The sequence below is a fragment of the Otolemur garnettii genome, unplaced genomic scaffold (genome assembly GCF_000181295.1).
Source record: "Otolemur garnettii isolate 467f Iridium unplaced genomic scaffold, OtoGar3 scaffold00191, whole genome shotgun sequence".
In the NCBI taxonomy this organism is placed as follows: domain Eukaryota; kingdom Metazoa; phylum Chordata; class Mammalia; order Primates; family Galagidae; genus Otolemur; species Otolemur garnettii.
This window is the reverse complement of record NW_003852586.1, coordinates 2,718,990-2,735,969: the sequence shown is the minus strand read 5'-3', so window position 1 is coordinate 2,735,969 and position 16,980 is coordinate 2,718,990. Positions and strand designations below refer to the sequence as shown.

The 16,980-nt window shown below is 39.2% G+C and overlaps 1 protein-coding gene across 1 annotated transcript in view; it reads right to left on the bottom strand.

Annotated features, from left to right (window-relative positions):
- The window catches only part of TMPRSS11D (transmembrane protease, serine 11D), a 46,927-nt gene that overhangs the window by 17,860 nt on the left and 12,087 nt on the right, over positions 1–16,980 (bottom strand). Inside the window, exons 2-6 of the mRNA XM_023507593.1 lie at positions 11,445–11,566; positions 8,430–8,548; positions 6,248–6,315; positions 2,684–2,845; positions 1,046–1,058 (exon numbers count right to left, since the gene is read on the bottom strand). Coding sequence (XP_023363361.1) covers positions 1,046–1,058; positions 2,684–2,845; positions 6,248–6,315; positions 8,430–8,548; positions 11,445–11,566 — 484 coding nt within the window. The remainder of the gene's footprint in view (positions 1–1,045; positions 1,059–2,683; positions 2,846–6,247; positions 6,316–8,429; positions 8,549–11,444; positions 11,567–16,980) is intronic.

Here is a 16,980-nt window from a genome sequence, read left to right as displayed (position 1 = left end):
GGCCAGGGCAGTGAGAGTTTCTCATCACTTTAGGGAAAGGTTTATAAGGTGGAGCTGGAGCACAGAATGGGTTGTGACCTCTGCTGCTTCTTTCCTCTCAGAAGGAGGGACATAAACATCAGTCTAGGGGCCAGTGGGGTCAGCAGGGTCAGCCAGCCCACTGTAGTGAACTAACAAAAGTTCCAGCTTCATAAACATTGCCTTAGTAAAGAACACAGAAGACTTGGCGATTTTACTCTTTATATTTTGGACGAAGTATGTTTACAAAATAATTTTAAAGCTTACCTGTAGTGGATACAATCTGTTCTGTGTCCTGGTCAGAAATTGCTAGCATTGAAAGCAAAAGGGAGAGAATAAGGTCAACACAGCAAAGGCTATATGTGATTTCTTGCAGTACTCAAACAACCAAGTCCGAACCAGTGGAGGGTTTGCCAAAGTGGAGACTTCCAGGTTCCAGCCCACACCTGTTGCAGTCTCTGAGTCACAATCCTCCCAGGTATTTTGTTTACACTGTCCCAATTTGTTATTATGCATACTAATATTTATGCTTTAATTTCTCATCAAATACTTACTAGATGTCTCTGCTTTCAAGTTACTAGTTCTGTTTTAGTCAGAAAACAGAATCACAAGCAAGTCATTGGAGACAGTGTGACAAATGCTGTAAGAGAACCTGACCTCTCACCCATGTGGTCCAAACGCACTGCTCACTCGGCCGGCACTGCTCCACAGGTACAGATGTAGCAGTGAGCAACATGGACCCTGCCCTTACACAATTTACAGATAGAAAATCAAGGACTCATTTGAAAAAATTTAAGGGCAAAGTGGAAAGAAAGGAGGAGGTAACCAGTATCACCTAAGACAACCCCAGAAGCTATCAGGGAGGAAATAATATGTGTTTTTTGTAAGGATTAAATAAAAGGAAAAATACATACAAGGCACTTAAAGCCATGCCTGAGAAATAGTAAGTGCTCACCAAATGTTTTGGTGACAACAATGAAAATGGTGACAACACAAACCTACCATTCCAGCAAGCCCCTCTCTTCACTGCTCTATCAAAGCTTTGATTTTACTGCAGATTAATTTCCCTGGACTCTCCTTCTCTGGCAGCTTTCTTTCTCTCATTTCAAAATATGGAAATCCTACCCATATTTCAAAGTTAAAGCTTGTCCTCCTTCATAGAGCTTTGCTGAGAGATCCCAATTTAATCAATTTGCCCTCGGTTCTCTTTCTTTCCTGGATCCCTGCAGTGGTTGCTGTCTGTGCACACATGGGGCATCTGGTCCTATGCTGCCCTGCTTGTCACACTCTTGAGTTGTGACATCTTCTGCTTTAACTAGACCATGAGCTCCCAGGAGGTAGACACCACTATGTTGTTCTTGTGTCCCCACACTGTCTAGGACAACACTGAACAGGTGAAAAACAATTGGGAAGTGCTTTTGAAAGAATTCCCTACTGTGTGATGGCAGAGGTAACATGCAGTTACTCAATAAACCAGTGCATAAACCTTCAGCCAGTCAAAGAGGCTGCAGCAGGTTATGGAGTTGGAGAAGGTCTTAGAGTTTCTGCTGCCAGACTTGACTAGTTGCAGGGGAGAAGCTGGGAGTAGGTGAGGATGAGGGTATTTGAAGGCTCTTGAAAGACAACTTTGTAGGCTGAAGGTAGTGATTGTCAACTAAAAGGAAAGCATTTCAACGTTTTAACCATCAGTACAATTGTAACAGGTACATATCAGTCCAGTGTGGGAGCCACCAAAATCCCTTTAATCTTGAGCACATTATGAGGAAATCATGGTGTATTAGGCTAGTGGAACATGACAAAGTTGGAGGGGTGTCCCTAAATTCTATGCACTTATTAAGTATTTCTTTTCTTTCAGTCACACAATAACTATTCTTTGAATATGTTATTTGCTAGATATTGGGTGAGGGAAGGATAGCAGGATGAAGAAGAAAGACTGATTCTTACTTTTAGGAAGTTTACATAGTAAGATACAGCCAAACAATACAAAAATTAAATAACTAACTTTGTAATTTCAATTGTTCTATTATGAAGAAAAATAAAAGAGTTTGTGAGGTGGATCATGAATAAGAGTTCTCTGATCTTGAGCATCTACTTACCCTTTGCACTGTGTGGCCATGGACGGCACATATGACAACTGTGTTCCTCACAAGAAGTATTGGAGGGATAATTAATAAGAATTTTTTTTTCTTAAGACAGAGTCTCACTATGTCGCCCTTGATAGAGTGCTGTAGTGTCACAACTCACAGCAACATCAAACTCTTAGGCTCAAGCAATTCTCTTGCCCTAGCCTCCCAGTAGCAGGGACTATAGGCACTCGCCACAATGCCTAGCTATTTTTTTGTTGTAGTTGTCATTGTTTAGCAGGCTCAGGCCAGGTTCAAACCCACCAGCTCCGAGTGTATGTGGCTGATGCCCTAACCACAGACCTACAGGCACCGAGCAATTAATAAGAATCTTAACAAATAAAATTTGTGATATGAATGCCAAATCATTCTTAAATATTAGAATGTTTTGTATTAGAGAGCTATCTGTTATATTTAGCTTTTTAATATATTGTTTTCATAAAGTTTAATTCCAAAGAAAAGTCTCTCATTTAATTAAAATGCTAATGTGACTTGGTAAACTTGAGAGATATGTTGGAATAAAGAGTTTGTAAAAATGGTACTTGCATGTTACTTCAGATGGAAGGTTTATTTCCAAGTTTCCAGAGTTATTCAACATTTGGTGTAAAATAGATTCAATTCTGTTTTTCATTGTTGCTCCATAGTTATTTCTAGTGAATCGAAATTTCATGACAATATCTGCCATCACACCACCATCACTTTGCCTATAAATTAAAACATATTTTCAACAATGAATAAGTATGGTAATTTTCAACTGTCCTATTTCCATATTCTTTTTCATTGAGCCTTTTATCATATAACAGTGTTTTCATATGTAATCTTATATCATGATGTAATCCCACAATACTGATTTCAATTTATGGTACCCTGTACCCTCTGTAGTATAATTTTAAGTATTAGTTAATATTAGACTTAATCAATTTTAAGTAAGACTCATCTCCTTAAACAATCTTATAAAGTGATGAGTTTTCAAATATGTGTGAGTTAGAGACTCAACTTGCAGTTATCTAGGTCCAGTTATCTGGCTAAAATGGCAATGGCTAATTTTAACTTTTGTTGGATATTGAGATTGGATCATCCATTTCAATTAATTACAGATATTCCTCATAATAAATCTTGAAAAGCTGATTAAAGATTTTGATTATCAACACATAGATAAATCACTCTTTCTTCCATGAAATTCACCACATCACTACTTCCTACATCTGACATTAGCTATTCTCTGTTCTGAAGATGTGCATTAAACAAATTCTGTTTTGATGTTCTCATATTCACTCTCGGTGTCTTCCTCTCATCTCAATTGACAGTTCTGACCTAATATTTAGTATTACTAAATAGTAGCCCCAGAACTGTTAGGCTAAGAAATTACTAAAAGGACAACCCATCTGCTTTTGATTTCTCTGATAGAACATACACTAATTTAATTTAATATTTATCTAACAAATATTTGATAAGCACCTTCTTGTGCTGGGCTCTGTTCTAATGTGGCCCAGAGTCACCATTGCCATCTCACAGGTCTTGCAGTTTACATGGAGAAGCAGACAGTGAACAAGTAATGGCATAATGACAACTTCCACATCCAGCAATAGGGAAGCTTAAATAATAAAAACTCTTTCCATATAAGAGAAACAAAAGTGCTAAATAATATACAATAAATTCCATTTCCTATACCAGGCTGAGCTCACCTGAAAGTAAGGAAACTCCATGAGGACCCAAAATAAAGAAGAACATGAGTATTATGTGGTAAAACTAGACTACTTAATAGCATTAGGGCAATTAGGAAGTTGAACTTGAACACTCAATAGCATTTGGACACTTAAGGAGCTGAATTTGAAGTGTCAGAACAAGACCAAGGTCTCAAAAAACTAAGCCCCCAGTGAAAGCATGAATGAAGATGAAAAAGAAATTCTGTTTATTCTCTTATAAAATAGAAAGAAGTTTATCTGTCTCCAAGATTTAGCTCTAGATAGAAAAAAGAAGTCTCACCTGAGAATTTTTAATCAGGGGCCCTGGCTGCATAATGTCTGAATCTGCATTAGTATCAGCCACGTAGTCCCAGAACTGTTAAGCTAAGAAATTACTAAAAAGACAACCCACCTGCTTTTGATTTCTCTAACAGAACAAATACTCTGGAGATATGTGTATTAAATCCAGGCTGCATGGGACCCACTTAGTAGTGTGATTAAAGAGATGTGTACAATTCCAGTGTGACCCTTGCATCACCAACCAGAGTCAAAAGAGTAAGAAGAGCATCCTTAAAAACTTCCCGTAACAGAATTAACAGATCATTAAATATATTAGTTAAGTATGTTTGAAATGATTAATGACATATGTGAAGGAATCATAAATTTGAGCTGAGTAGAAGACATTATTTAAAAGACTAGGCACATTCTCAAAAGAAACAAATAGAGCTTGCAGACAGAAAAACATACTCACCGAAGCTGAAGTAAATAAATAGGTCACACAGAATACTAGTTGAAGTTGAAGAGAAATTAGTTAACAAATTAACTACTATGTGAGTTGTATTTAACTAATGCTACTTTTGATCCCAGGGCCTCATGATACATACAAACTCACATGTCTACTGACCTATCTTGACCTATAAAATACTGTGGCCACAAGGAAATTTTTTTTTCTTTCTAGTGTGACAATGTGTTAATTGAAAAAGATGAAAAAATTACACAGAATCTAACACAGATAGAGATGAAAAAGATCAAATAGAGGTTAAGAGACATGAGAAAGCTCAATGTATACCCAAAGCCATGCCAAAGAAGAGCACAGAAACAGTAAAAGGACAGTAAGACTAGAAGGGCTAACTAGCACACCCATGTGCGACATCAAGAGGGCAGCTAGGCAGAGACACTAGTATTTAGAGGGCTGGCCAGACACAACTTTGAGGCTATTCAGCGAGTGATCAGCAAGGAAGCCACAGAGACTGAACTGAGCAGATGAGGCCTGGCCACCTCCAGGGAGTGCAGAAGCTTTGCAGAGCCACCGCGCGGGAGCAAGCGGGGCGGCAGGTGCAGCTGGGGAACTGGCGGCAGCAGGGCTGCAGCCACAGACCCAGACACAGTCCTGTCTTAGGGGTATTCAGGCCAGTGACACCTTGGGACGTCCAAGGTCCCTTTGGATTTTGTGATTTGGACGTCAGTGTTGAACTTGGCAAGATCAGTTTACACTTCATGGTGGGGTTGAAGCCATTCTTCAGAGGAATGAGTGGTAAGTAGGAATTGAACACAGGAGGGGCGAGGTGAGCTGCACACTGGGTCCTACTACTTATTTACCTTCGAGCTAGTGTCTAGTATGGCCATCATGAGGATGCGCCTGCTGACTAACTGAAGCTCACTTGGCAAAGTGCCTGCTCCACAGACTCTACCTACCCCTCTAACTCCTCTGGACCCTGAGCACTTAGCAGGTAACTCTCCAGAGGATAAGAAGTAATTTTCCTATGATGTTAGTATTTGAGAAAGACTTAGTATCACTCCTCCCACTACCAAAGAACTTTTCCATACTATTTGAAGAGTTGGGTGATATGGACATGTGTGCATGCTTCCAGGCATTTGTGGGAGGTTGGTAAAGGTGAAGATCTCAGTTGAGGCTTATTCCTCACAGCATATGGACAGATAACAAGCACGTGTGTGCTGGTCCTCTTATTAATCTATGACCAATGTTTTAGATTTGGGAACAGCACCTTTTATTATAGCATTACAAACAGTTAAAACCAAAAAGCCCCTTTTGATTCTGGTTATGGTGTCCTGATCTTCAGTGAGACCACAGCATTGCATGGCTTTGGGAGGAGCAGTTTAAGTGGGCTGCACTGTGAGGAACCTTTTGGGACTTATGCAGCAGGTGGCCTGTCACTGCACCCTTCCCTCCTTCTTCCTCTACGAATAGAGTAATATGGTTGTCTATATTAGTAGCTAAATAGATCATATGTGATGTTGTTTTGGGAGGGGCATTGTTTTTTTAAGCTGCCAAGGATTCAATTTTCATAATATTTCAACAAATTGTGTGAACCCATCACTCATTATTGATTTTGTGAATGAAAGTCAAATGTGCCAAATTGTTATTTGTACTTAAATATTTTTTGATATAGTTTCACTCACCTCAGTTTGATGACATGAGCTCTGATGAATTGATTTCTTAAATTTGATTCTTTGAATGTTTTAGTAATCTATAAAAAGAAAGGAAAAAAATCTCTCTGTAGTCACAGTTCTCCCTCTCTTTGCTCCCAACCCTGCAATGTGAGAATTGCGTTAGTAAGGAAGAGGACTGAGTTTTAGCTCATTTCAACGTGCTGGTTTGGGAGGGCACTGTGTCCTTTGGTACAGCACCTGCCTCTTCCTCCCTTCCCCATATGTGGCAGTGGACAGGACACATCTTCATGGAGTTGCTGGAGACTTCAGATGTGCTCCTCATTCTTCCACAGGACCTGATTTATGTGGTTCTGGTGGCTGTTACTGAGGGATTTGGGGAGGAGCCAGCACTGGGAAGTCCACTGACAGCTCACCATGTGTGATTTCCCCCTAACAGTGATTTAAATGGATGAAACCAGAGCAAAATGAGTAGCAAGGGAAAGCTTGAAGAGAAGGAAAAAAAGAAGCAAAGGGCAGTTCATTTTTTGTCATTTCTGGTTCATGCCTAAGCAGCATAGGCTATTTTTAACATCAGGTAATTTCTTTTCATTTTTAAGAGATGAGATCTTGTTATGTTGCAAGATCCATCAGAGTCTTTTTCCTTCCTTATCTTCAATTTAAGGCATTTTTTTCCTATAAAAGAAAATCCAGGCTTGTTAGCTAAGCACCTTCTCACGCCTCTCTTGGCTCATGTTTTAGCCCTGTGTGCCCCACTCATTTCCCTCATCTTAGATGAGAAATCATCTCTGGTCTCCATGACTGAATATAGCTAGTTTTCTTATACACCCCTCTCCATTGACTCCTGTCTGTGTTGCTGTCATGCCACAACATAACTCCCAATTCTGACATGATAAACTCTGGCTCTCCAGTGTTAGTTCTCTACCTCTGGGCCTAGATTCTCTCCCCAGATCATCCTATATAGCTGATAATTCCAATCTCATCAAATATCTAATGGGCATGTCTAACTTCTCTGCTCTATTCCACCCTCACCAAGCAGTCTTCTTGTAATGTGGCTCTCAGCAAAGCTTCCCTCTAGGAAAAATGTGTTAGATAAGCCAGCAGTTCAGTCCCCAGTGGTGCTAGTTCTCACCACAGACTGGCTTGTGTCTTCAGTGTGGTCCCTGGTCTGTGAGCAACAGCATCCCATAAGAACTTGCTAAAAATGCATGTTCTTCAGTCCATCCAGACCTACTAAATCAGAAACTGACACTGGGGCCAAGAATTCTGAGATTCCACAAGACTGCCAAATGATTTTTGTTACATGCTAAAGTTAGAACTATCACGTAATTTATATTTGTGGGACTCTTTAAAAAGGTGAGGGTGAATGAGCAACTCTGAGACTAGTCTGCTCTAACTCTGAAGGGCTGAGAAGGACAGGACCCTGGTCTGGTGTGATACATGTGTGTCACAGGTTGGCTTTTGAAGTGTCCTGGGAGGCAGCAGTGGGCACAAGGAGGCATGTGATGCATGGAATATGAGCAAAAGTGAGGGTGAGGGCCCCTTCAGGGAGAGTCTAGGCTTACTTTGTGTGTTTCCAGTCAGGCTTCTGTGTCTACCATTGAGCGTGTGATATTGTACAAACTATGTTATTACTGATATGGTAAAAGTGTCTTTTACCATTTACTACCTTGTATGTTTAGTTGGATAAGGAAAGCAGGAAGAGGACAAAATAAAAATAATGTAAAAAGGCACTCTCTGGGTGGCACCTGTGGCTCAAAGGAGTAGGGAGCCGGCCCCATATGCTGGAGGTGGCGGGTTCAAACCCAGCCCCGGCCAAAAACTGAAAAAAAAAAAAGGGTACTCTCAATGTTTGATTATACAAATGATAGATTTCCAGCCTTTGAGATCATAACCAAATAAAATGGCTATTTACTAATGGCCCCTGTAACACTTTTTACTCATGACTTAAGATGTAAGAACTAGTATACTTGTAAACTAACTTGGTAAAAAGCACCTAGAAACACATCTTTCACCACTCAAGGAAGGAAAATACATAGAGTATCTGGCAATTGAAACTACATCACAAAATATGAGGTTTATTATACAGGATGTTCATGAAGTTCATGTGTAATTTAAGCTTAGCATGTGAACTTTATGGATACCCTGTATTAATTTTATAAATGATAAAGAGCAAGGACAAATATTAACTTACTAGAGCTTCAATTCTTCCACTCAAAGTCCTGTATTCCTGTGTAGCTGGTGAATTTAATTTGTTATTATATTCAACATTTAGGATTTGAAAGCTGCTTCTATAGAAGTAAGATTTTTCATCTGGAAAAGAAAGAAAAGGCAGAATCAGTCTCATTTTACTAAATAACTGAATCTTTACTTTATTCAGGATTATGAGAAACTGTATTACACAATTCAAAAGCTGTCTTTGAAAGAAAGAAAACTCTGGGCCAGGTGTGATGGCTTACACCTGTAATCCCAGCACTCTGGGAGGCCCAGATTAGCAGACGGCCTGAGCTCAGGAGTTTGAGATCAGCCTGAGCAAGAGCGAGACCTTCTCTCTACTAAAAATAGAAAAAAAAAGTTAGCCAGCTGTTGTGGTGGAAGCTGAGGCAGGAGGATCACTTTAACTTAGGAGTTTGAGGTTCAGCACTCTACCCCAGGCAACAGAATGAGGCTCTATTTGAAAAAAGAAAGAAAGAAAACTATATGCTTAATATAAAAGTAAAGATAATAAAATTAATATTTTTTCAATTTTAAAAAAGTTAGCAAAGACAGAACTATTTAAGATGTATGAAAATCAGAGTAATTGTTTAAGAAATTAAAAATTGTTCAGAAACACTATAATTTTCATTTTTATGATATTTTAGGGGGATTTATGGTTTATTCATTCCAAATATATTAATGAATATTTATAATATCCTCTTATTTATATGCCATTAAGAAAAAGCCCAAAGTAATTCTGAATAGTTTTAAAAATTATTTCAAATAATATTCTATATAGGGGAATTAGTGATTTGCCATTAGTCTTTCTGGAATAAGTAAGAAAATAAGTCTTCTGATAAGATATCTGATCTAGCTATTCAATGTGAATTATTTTCACAAAAAAGGGTCCTCCAGAGGACATGTTTAGCTGTGTGAAGGAGATAAAAATCCTTAAAACATACCTGTACACAATTCAAAAACATGTAAATAACCTAATAGAACCTGCTCTCTCTTGAGCAATGTTATACATTATTTATGCAAAGAATCCCCTTGATCCAGGAGAGCTGGAGGTCCTGGGGGAAGGCAGGTCCCTGGTAGTGGATGGATGGGTCATTTGGAGGGGGTGGTGATCACTGGATTGAAGAGCTCTTACCATGGGTTCTCCTCTTTGTGTGTGTGCATGACAGTGGTGTCACTGAGAGAGAAAATTCACTCATTTCATCTGAAACGCAATATCTCTTTTCCCTGCCTCTATAATTCACTTTAGGGATAGGTGAATCCAGGTAATTTTATAGCAAAATGTAGTCAAAAGCAAACTTAGTCACATTCTTTACATTTTATTGGCTTGAAATGATTATTCCTTATTATTGGTTTTTCTAATGTTAGTAATTTTATTGCACTCTTGGAGTATTTCATTTCAACCTGTAGGGAGCAGGATGTGGGTGGCAGGGCCCCCACAGCCTGGGAAATGCTCAGAGAGCGACCCCCAATCACTTCTCCTCCTTTAACAACATTCTTTCTATCTGCCAGAAGTCACATAGCCCATGCATACTTTTCCTATTATTGGCAAGCACATAGTTTTCCCTCTTTAGGGATGATCTCTACCCCATATGCTAAGATTTATGAAACCTTGTTAAGATGCTGTATAAGTAAAGCTGTTTCCACAGTTCAGGTGCTGGCTGCAGCCATTAGCTGTGTTAGTACTCCCATCTTATCTCTTGCCTCCTGTCTTTCTTTGTATCTCTCTCTTTCTTGGCTTTATTTCTCCATTTCCCACCATTTCCACTCAGGTCAACTCTCCCTTCTCTCGCAGGGTTGCGAGACAACCTTTGCATTTTGGCTTCCTTACAATAGAACATACTATAAATTATGTTCTCTCTCTTTTTCCCTCCACATTCACACCCGCATGCTCACCTGCATGATTTAATGATTTAAATAATTTGAGTTATTTAGCAGAATTATGTATCTAAATGATTTAAATAATTTAACAGAATTATAACTGAAATAAAAATAACCTCAAAGTATATTTTTAAGTGAAAAACAGATCATAATATGTAATATCTAGTAAAATTTAACACTTTTACACATCTATTTTAAGTCATCTGACAGAACATTCACCAATATTTTTGGGGAAAGTTCTTTATGAATGAGTAGCGTATTTATACTCTTCATGTTATTTTTTCTTGTTCTTGTTTTTTATTTTTTTGTGATGTAATTATTAAAAAATAAAATAAGAGAAACAAATAACAAAAGAACATAATCTTTTTAAAAGTTTGGCTTTATCATTTTCTACTTCTCAACTGCAAACTTGTTTCTTGATCATTATACAGGCTGTCCTGCCTGTAACTAGTTTTTGAAAGGTTGAGCATGAATTATGAACACATAAATAATCCAAATTTTAGGTGTTGAAACAAAGCTCTTTGCAGTATTTGATTTTGATAATTTTATCTGGTTATTAAATGAAGAAGGAAATCATGGCATTCGTGAAAAATAAAATGGGAAAAGTTTCTCATCAGAAAGGTATCAAGAGTTTTTTCTTAGAATTATTCGTGCCCCTATAAGGTAAGGTGAATCTTTCTAAGAGTAGAATGTGAATGTTTTAAAGCAATAACTGAGAAAATGACATGAAGGCTGTGTTGACCAGTTGATGGAAGTATTTCAGATTGCATGTGAAAACCCCACACTGTACCCTAGAAGTGCATTAATGTACATAGTTACCGTTCAATAAAAAAAAAAAAAAAAAGAATTATTCGTGCCTGGGTAACAACACTTGGTATACTAAAAAGGCTGGTATACTAAAGGCTTGGTATACTAAAAGGCTTTTTGCCATTTTACTGAAAATGGCAAAAAGTACTAACAGTAAAATATAGATATGAATGTATATCTAGAGAGAATGATAGGATATATAATTCCGTTACAATAAGTAATAAAAGCAACAATCAGAGAATGGCAACCTTTTAATCCAAAAATACGTTTAGTTACTTAGACTGAAAAGTAAAAATCTGGCACTTACCGAAAGCTAAGAAGTAAACGAGTAGCGCTATTGCCACTGCTAGGATGGCCACCCCCGCGACGACGATGAAGCACACCACGTATGGATTCAGAATTCTTGAGCTCGAGGGTCCCCGTGCTGGCCTTGGAGTGAGAGAGGAACTCAGGGTCACTCACCGCTCTCAGGAGCCGCCTCATCAGGTCACCCTCGACCCCTGTGCACCTGCGGGCTCTCTCTGTGGGACATGGAAGACAGGAGCCTGGGGCCAAGGAAGCTGTCCTCAGTGGTTTCCCACTGGCCTTCGTTTCAGCCTGTGTTTGGCGTTGCTTCCCTTTCCAGGGGAGAGAGATTTTGGGGACAAAATCCCCAGGGACAGCAGTCCTAGCACCGACAGGGGTCACCAGGATGGGCAGGAGGACGGCCAGCAGGGCGGGGGCTCTCACCCTACTAAGAGAACCCCCACTTTCTCATGACACCACGTGATAGAAGGGGAGGTGGGGGGAGACCTGAAATTGGTCACAGCCACTGCTGCCGCAGGTAGGCGATGTGTCATCTCTCCAGGAATTGTGAGTGCAGCTAAGTCAGCACATCTGGCTGTGGATAGCGTAGGGTTTACTAGGCAGATGTCAGGGGTGCCCTGCACACAGCCTGACTCTCTGCATGGCACACTCACATTCACTCATATCACACACCCTCATCCTAACACTCTCACACTTACATACATACTCAAGTCACACACCTTCATATCACACACACACACACTCAATACATACCCTTACACACACTAATGCTCACACTCACACACTTTCTCACCACTCTCAAACACACACACTCACCTCACATACTTGTGCACACACTTGTATACACTCAGCTCCCACGCACCCACATTTAATCATACTCTCATCCTCATACTTTCATACATACACTCCCACACTCATTCTCACTCTCACACATACTGTTACCCTCACACACTCTTACACACTCACACTTGCATACACTTAGCTTGCACTCACCCTCACACACACTTGCACATACTCCCACAATCACACTCTCACCTCACATACATTCACACACATGAACACTCACACATGTCACACACATTGCACACACATCACCCACTCACACTGGGGAGGGTGGGTACCAGAGGGACTGACATGAGCCCAAGGACGACCCTTGCTGGTTCCAGGGTCCTATTGTGGTTGACCTGAGAGCTTCTTCCTGAAGGACAGCAGTGACAGTGCCACCTCCCAAGGCCATGTGAAGATGGAATGAGGACTCCTTACGTTGTACAAACACATACCTCCAGCTAAATAGATTATGCCCCAGAGTCCCTTGGGAGGAAAGACGCTTTTAATGCTGCATTCCTGACACTTTGCAGAATGCTTAGCTTATATAGTGCTTTGTGCATATTTATGAGAGTTTTAGATTATTCTTTCATGTGTTAATTCTTAAGCATCTTTCAGATTTAGAAACCCTAACAGAGCAGTTACAGTTAGCCAGATTTTAATCTGATCTTCTTTCCCTTCTTTATGCTGGCAGCCTGGCATAAATGAGAAAGGAATGGAAGCTCTGAGGTCGCTGCCATGAGGCCTGTGAGTCCCAGACTGGGCCTGACATCCCCTGCACTCTGCTGGCACACAAGCCTGCTAAGGGCGCCCCTCACCACTTTGCATTCCACCACTGGGTGTGCCAGCAGCTCTGGGCCCACTAACATTTCAGAACATTATTGGAGACAGATAACCAGGTTCTAACTTTCAATTTTATTGAATAAACATATTACAGATTGTAAAAATTGAGCCTGATATTGACATGATCATTCACTAAACGTGCACTAAATTACACATAATAGAAAACAAATAACCTCAGAATAATAAAAAGCTTTAAATTCATGACGTCTTTACTATTATACATCAGTTTCGTCTGTCCACCTTTCTATACTAGTGAAAGAGGACTTTTACTGACACTGGTCCAAAGTCCATAGTTCTGTAGCTACTACTGTAGTAGTTTTCCAGTTGGAGAAAATTAGCACTTTGACGTTTGTTAACTTGTCCAGCCTCTGCTTCCCTAAGTGTTATCTCATGGGGTCACCCTGCCAGTTACATGTGATCACAAATACACAAGAGTTTTCAGATTTCAGTGAACGTTGATGGCCACTTAGTGGTAGGAGAGGCAGTGAGAGACTAGAGTTGGAAGCTGGGATAAATCCACAAAGGTAAATAAGCTCCTAATTGCTTAACCCTCCCTGAAACAACAACTGAGGAGTGATTGTATTTTCAGAGATGAGCTGATGTGCCAAGATCTCTAAGTGTGAAGGAAAATGTACTGAAAGGCAAGGGTTAAGCTGGAGGTCAAAATCCCCCAAAACCAAAGGAAGGCTGGAGCAAAAAACTGCAGATGAATCAGTCTCCCTTGGGGAAGACAATAAAGGCGGTTTAGCTTTCAGTTCACGGAAAACATCTTAAACTCAATGACTGTAAAGCATCATGAGACATATGACTCAATAAGTAAAGGGTGTGTAGCCCAAATTACCTTAATCTCACAAGCCACAATTATGTAAGAATGGATTGTGCCACCCTCTAGAAACAGCTGAGGAAATGCCTCTCTCTTGTTAGTAGTGCACCTTGTAGTTTAATCTCTGAATATTGCTGATTACAAAACATGAGATAACATAAACTACATTGGGTATAATATATACTATAAACTATCCCAGAAATATTCTTATAAACACTATCTGAATTTTTACTCATAACACAATGGAAATCTGTGCAAGAAAATATTTTGTTTTTAAATCAGGGCCCTGATCCATGAGATTTTTCATGTTTGCACTTAAACAGAAAAGCAAATACTCAGTTGTGACTTGTTTAAAAAGCTTCCCTTTCTCTCTTTCTCCTCTGTATTGGCTTTAAAGAACTGCATGAATGTTGGAAAATGTACCTTTCTACACTTTATTATGAGAGCCTATGTGTCAGCCATTGTACTCACAGATCACAAATCTTCACTATGGCCTCCTAAAGTCTGTTAATGCTCCTATTTTAAAGATAGGAAAGGCTCAGATAGTAAATAACTCATGACTGTGTAGAAGTAATGGAAGTGGAAGTGGAAACAAGGTGGATTTGAATTAAGAACATGCACTTCCTCTCACCTACACCACCCCCCCAACCCCCAAGTGAGTCGCTTGACACTACAGGCACAGGGAAGCTTTGAGTCTCCTATCTCTTTTGACCTCTCCTGGGGAAAGCATGGAAATCCATATCTATTAACCATATTTCCTAAAATATACTGTCAGTCTCTCCCTTTGATCCCCACATGGTCATTTCTTATCATTCTCTGGGTGCTTTATAGCTACTGTGAACAGTTCAAAACAGAACTTGGTATCTTTTCCCCATTGGACTCTAGTGTTTGAAGATATACTTTAGTTTGTATAAAACAATTATTAGAGAAGGAAAAGACTGTAGATTATGCTTCAACATTGTGTATCAAATATTAGTTTATTTGGATGTTGCTTAATTAAAAAATAGTTCCAGTTTTATAATATATTCTTTGTTAACAATATTAACTTAATGTTTCTGCAATAAGTAAGACTTTTTTTTCTGATAAAAACATGGTCATTTCCTCTTTTGGAACCTTCTTTATATCAATCTTTGTTGATAACAAAAGATAGAGGTGGAATGCCTTTTGTATTTGCAGAAACCAAATGTGATTTGAGCATCTTTTGTTATCTATATATATATATATATGTATCGATAACATATATATATATATACACAACATAACATATATATATATATTTGGGTTTTTTGTTTGTGTGTTCATTTTTTGAGACAGAGTTTCATTTTGTCACCCTTGGTAGAGTGCTGTGGCTTCATAGCTCACAGCAACCTCAAACTCTTGGGCTCAAGTGACTCTCTTGCCTCATCCTCCCAAGTAGCTGGGACTACAGGTGCCCGCCACAACACCTGGCTAATTTTTAGAGACAAGGTCTTGCTCTGGCTCATACTGGTCTCAAAACTGTGAGCTCAGCCAATCCACCCACCTCGGCCTCCCAGAGTGCTAGGATTACAGGTGTGAGCCTCCTCACCTGGCCTGATATATATTGAGTATTACAATTTTAATACAGTTTTTCCTTTCTTACAATGTGTACACTTATCTATATGTATAAAACTTAGGCAGCTATCAATTAATATTTACAAACATATGACATATAATCATACTGTTGTCCTAAGTAAAATTTCACAGTTGAGACTAAAAGCACAGTGATCTAAGACTCACTGTCTCATAGAAAATGAACCTTTACTGTGTGGACAAATGGAAAAGAAATTTGTACTGTACTTTTATTTTTTGTGCTCAGTTCCATAAAGTAAACCCTACTGGTTTTTGAATTATCTGTAGAGACTGGAATCTTGCTATGTTGCCCAGGCTGGCCCCACTCTCCTGGCCTCAAATGGTCCTCCTGCTTCAGCCTTCCAAAGTGCTTGGATTATAAGTGTGAGCCACCACTGCTGTCTTCCTGCACTAACTCTTAAAGAGACACTGGTAGTCAAATGAATAAAAACAATGTAAATAATTGCTCATGCTGGGTGTTTGGGTGTGTGGTTATTTAAACAGTTGACAGAAGGACCACACCCACTGAATTAAACTATCAATCAGTAGCTGGTTATCTTGGGTACTTAGGGCATAGTATAATGAGACCAAGAGCAAATGTTTAATTTTACTTATTTTTTCCTTTTATTAAGTCATATACACATAGATCATGAATACATTTATGTATTTGTGGGGTACAATGGGTTTATTTTTTTATACAATTTGGAGTGCTTACATCAAACTAATTAATATAGCTTTCACCTCGTTTACTTGATTACTGTGTTAAGACATTTATGTTCTAAACTTAATAGATGTGACTTGTACCCTTGCAATATGCTTCATAGTTGTGGTCCCACCATTTACCCTCCCTCTATCAAACCTCCTCCATCCCCTCCCTTCCCACTCCATTTCTCTTCTTCATCCGGGGCTATAGTTGTGATCTATCTTTCATAAGAAAGTGTGAGTAAGTATAAATTGGTTTCATAGAAGTGCTGAGTACATTGGATACTTTTTCTCCCATTCTTGAGATACTTTACTAAGAAGAGTATGTTCCAGGTCCATCCATGTAAACATAAAAGAGGTAAAGTCTCCGTCTTTTTTAAGGCTGCATAGTATTACATGGTGTACAAAAAACTACAGATGTTCGTGTGGATGTGCACTGCTAGTGGGAATGCAAGCTAATATGTTCCTTTTGGAAAGAAGTTTGGAGAACACTCAGGGATCTAAAAATAGACCTACCATTTGATCCTGCAATTCCTCTACTAGGAGTATATACAAAAGACCAAAAATCACTTTGCAACAAAGATATTTGCACCAGATTATTCATTACAGCTCAATTCATAATGGCCAAGTCATGGAGGAAGCCCAAGTGCCCATCCATCCATGAATGGATTAACAAATTTTTAATTTTAGATAGATTTTTTCCTACTAGTTCACAGCTGTAGAATGAGCCCTTGTTCTTATTTACTCTTTGCAA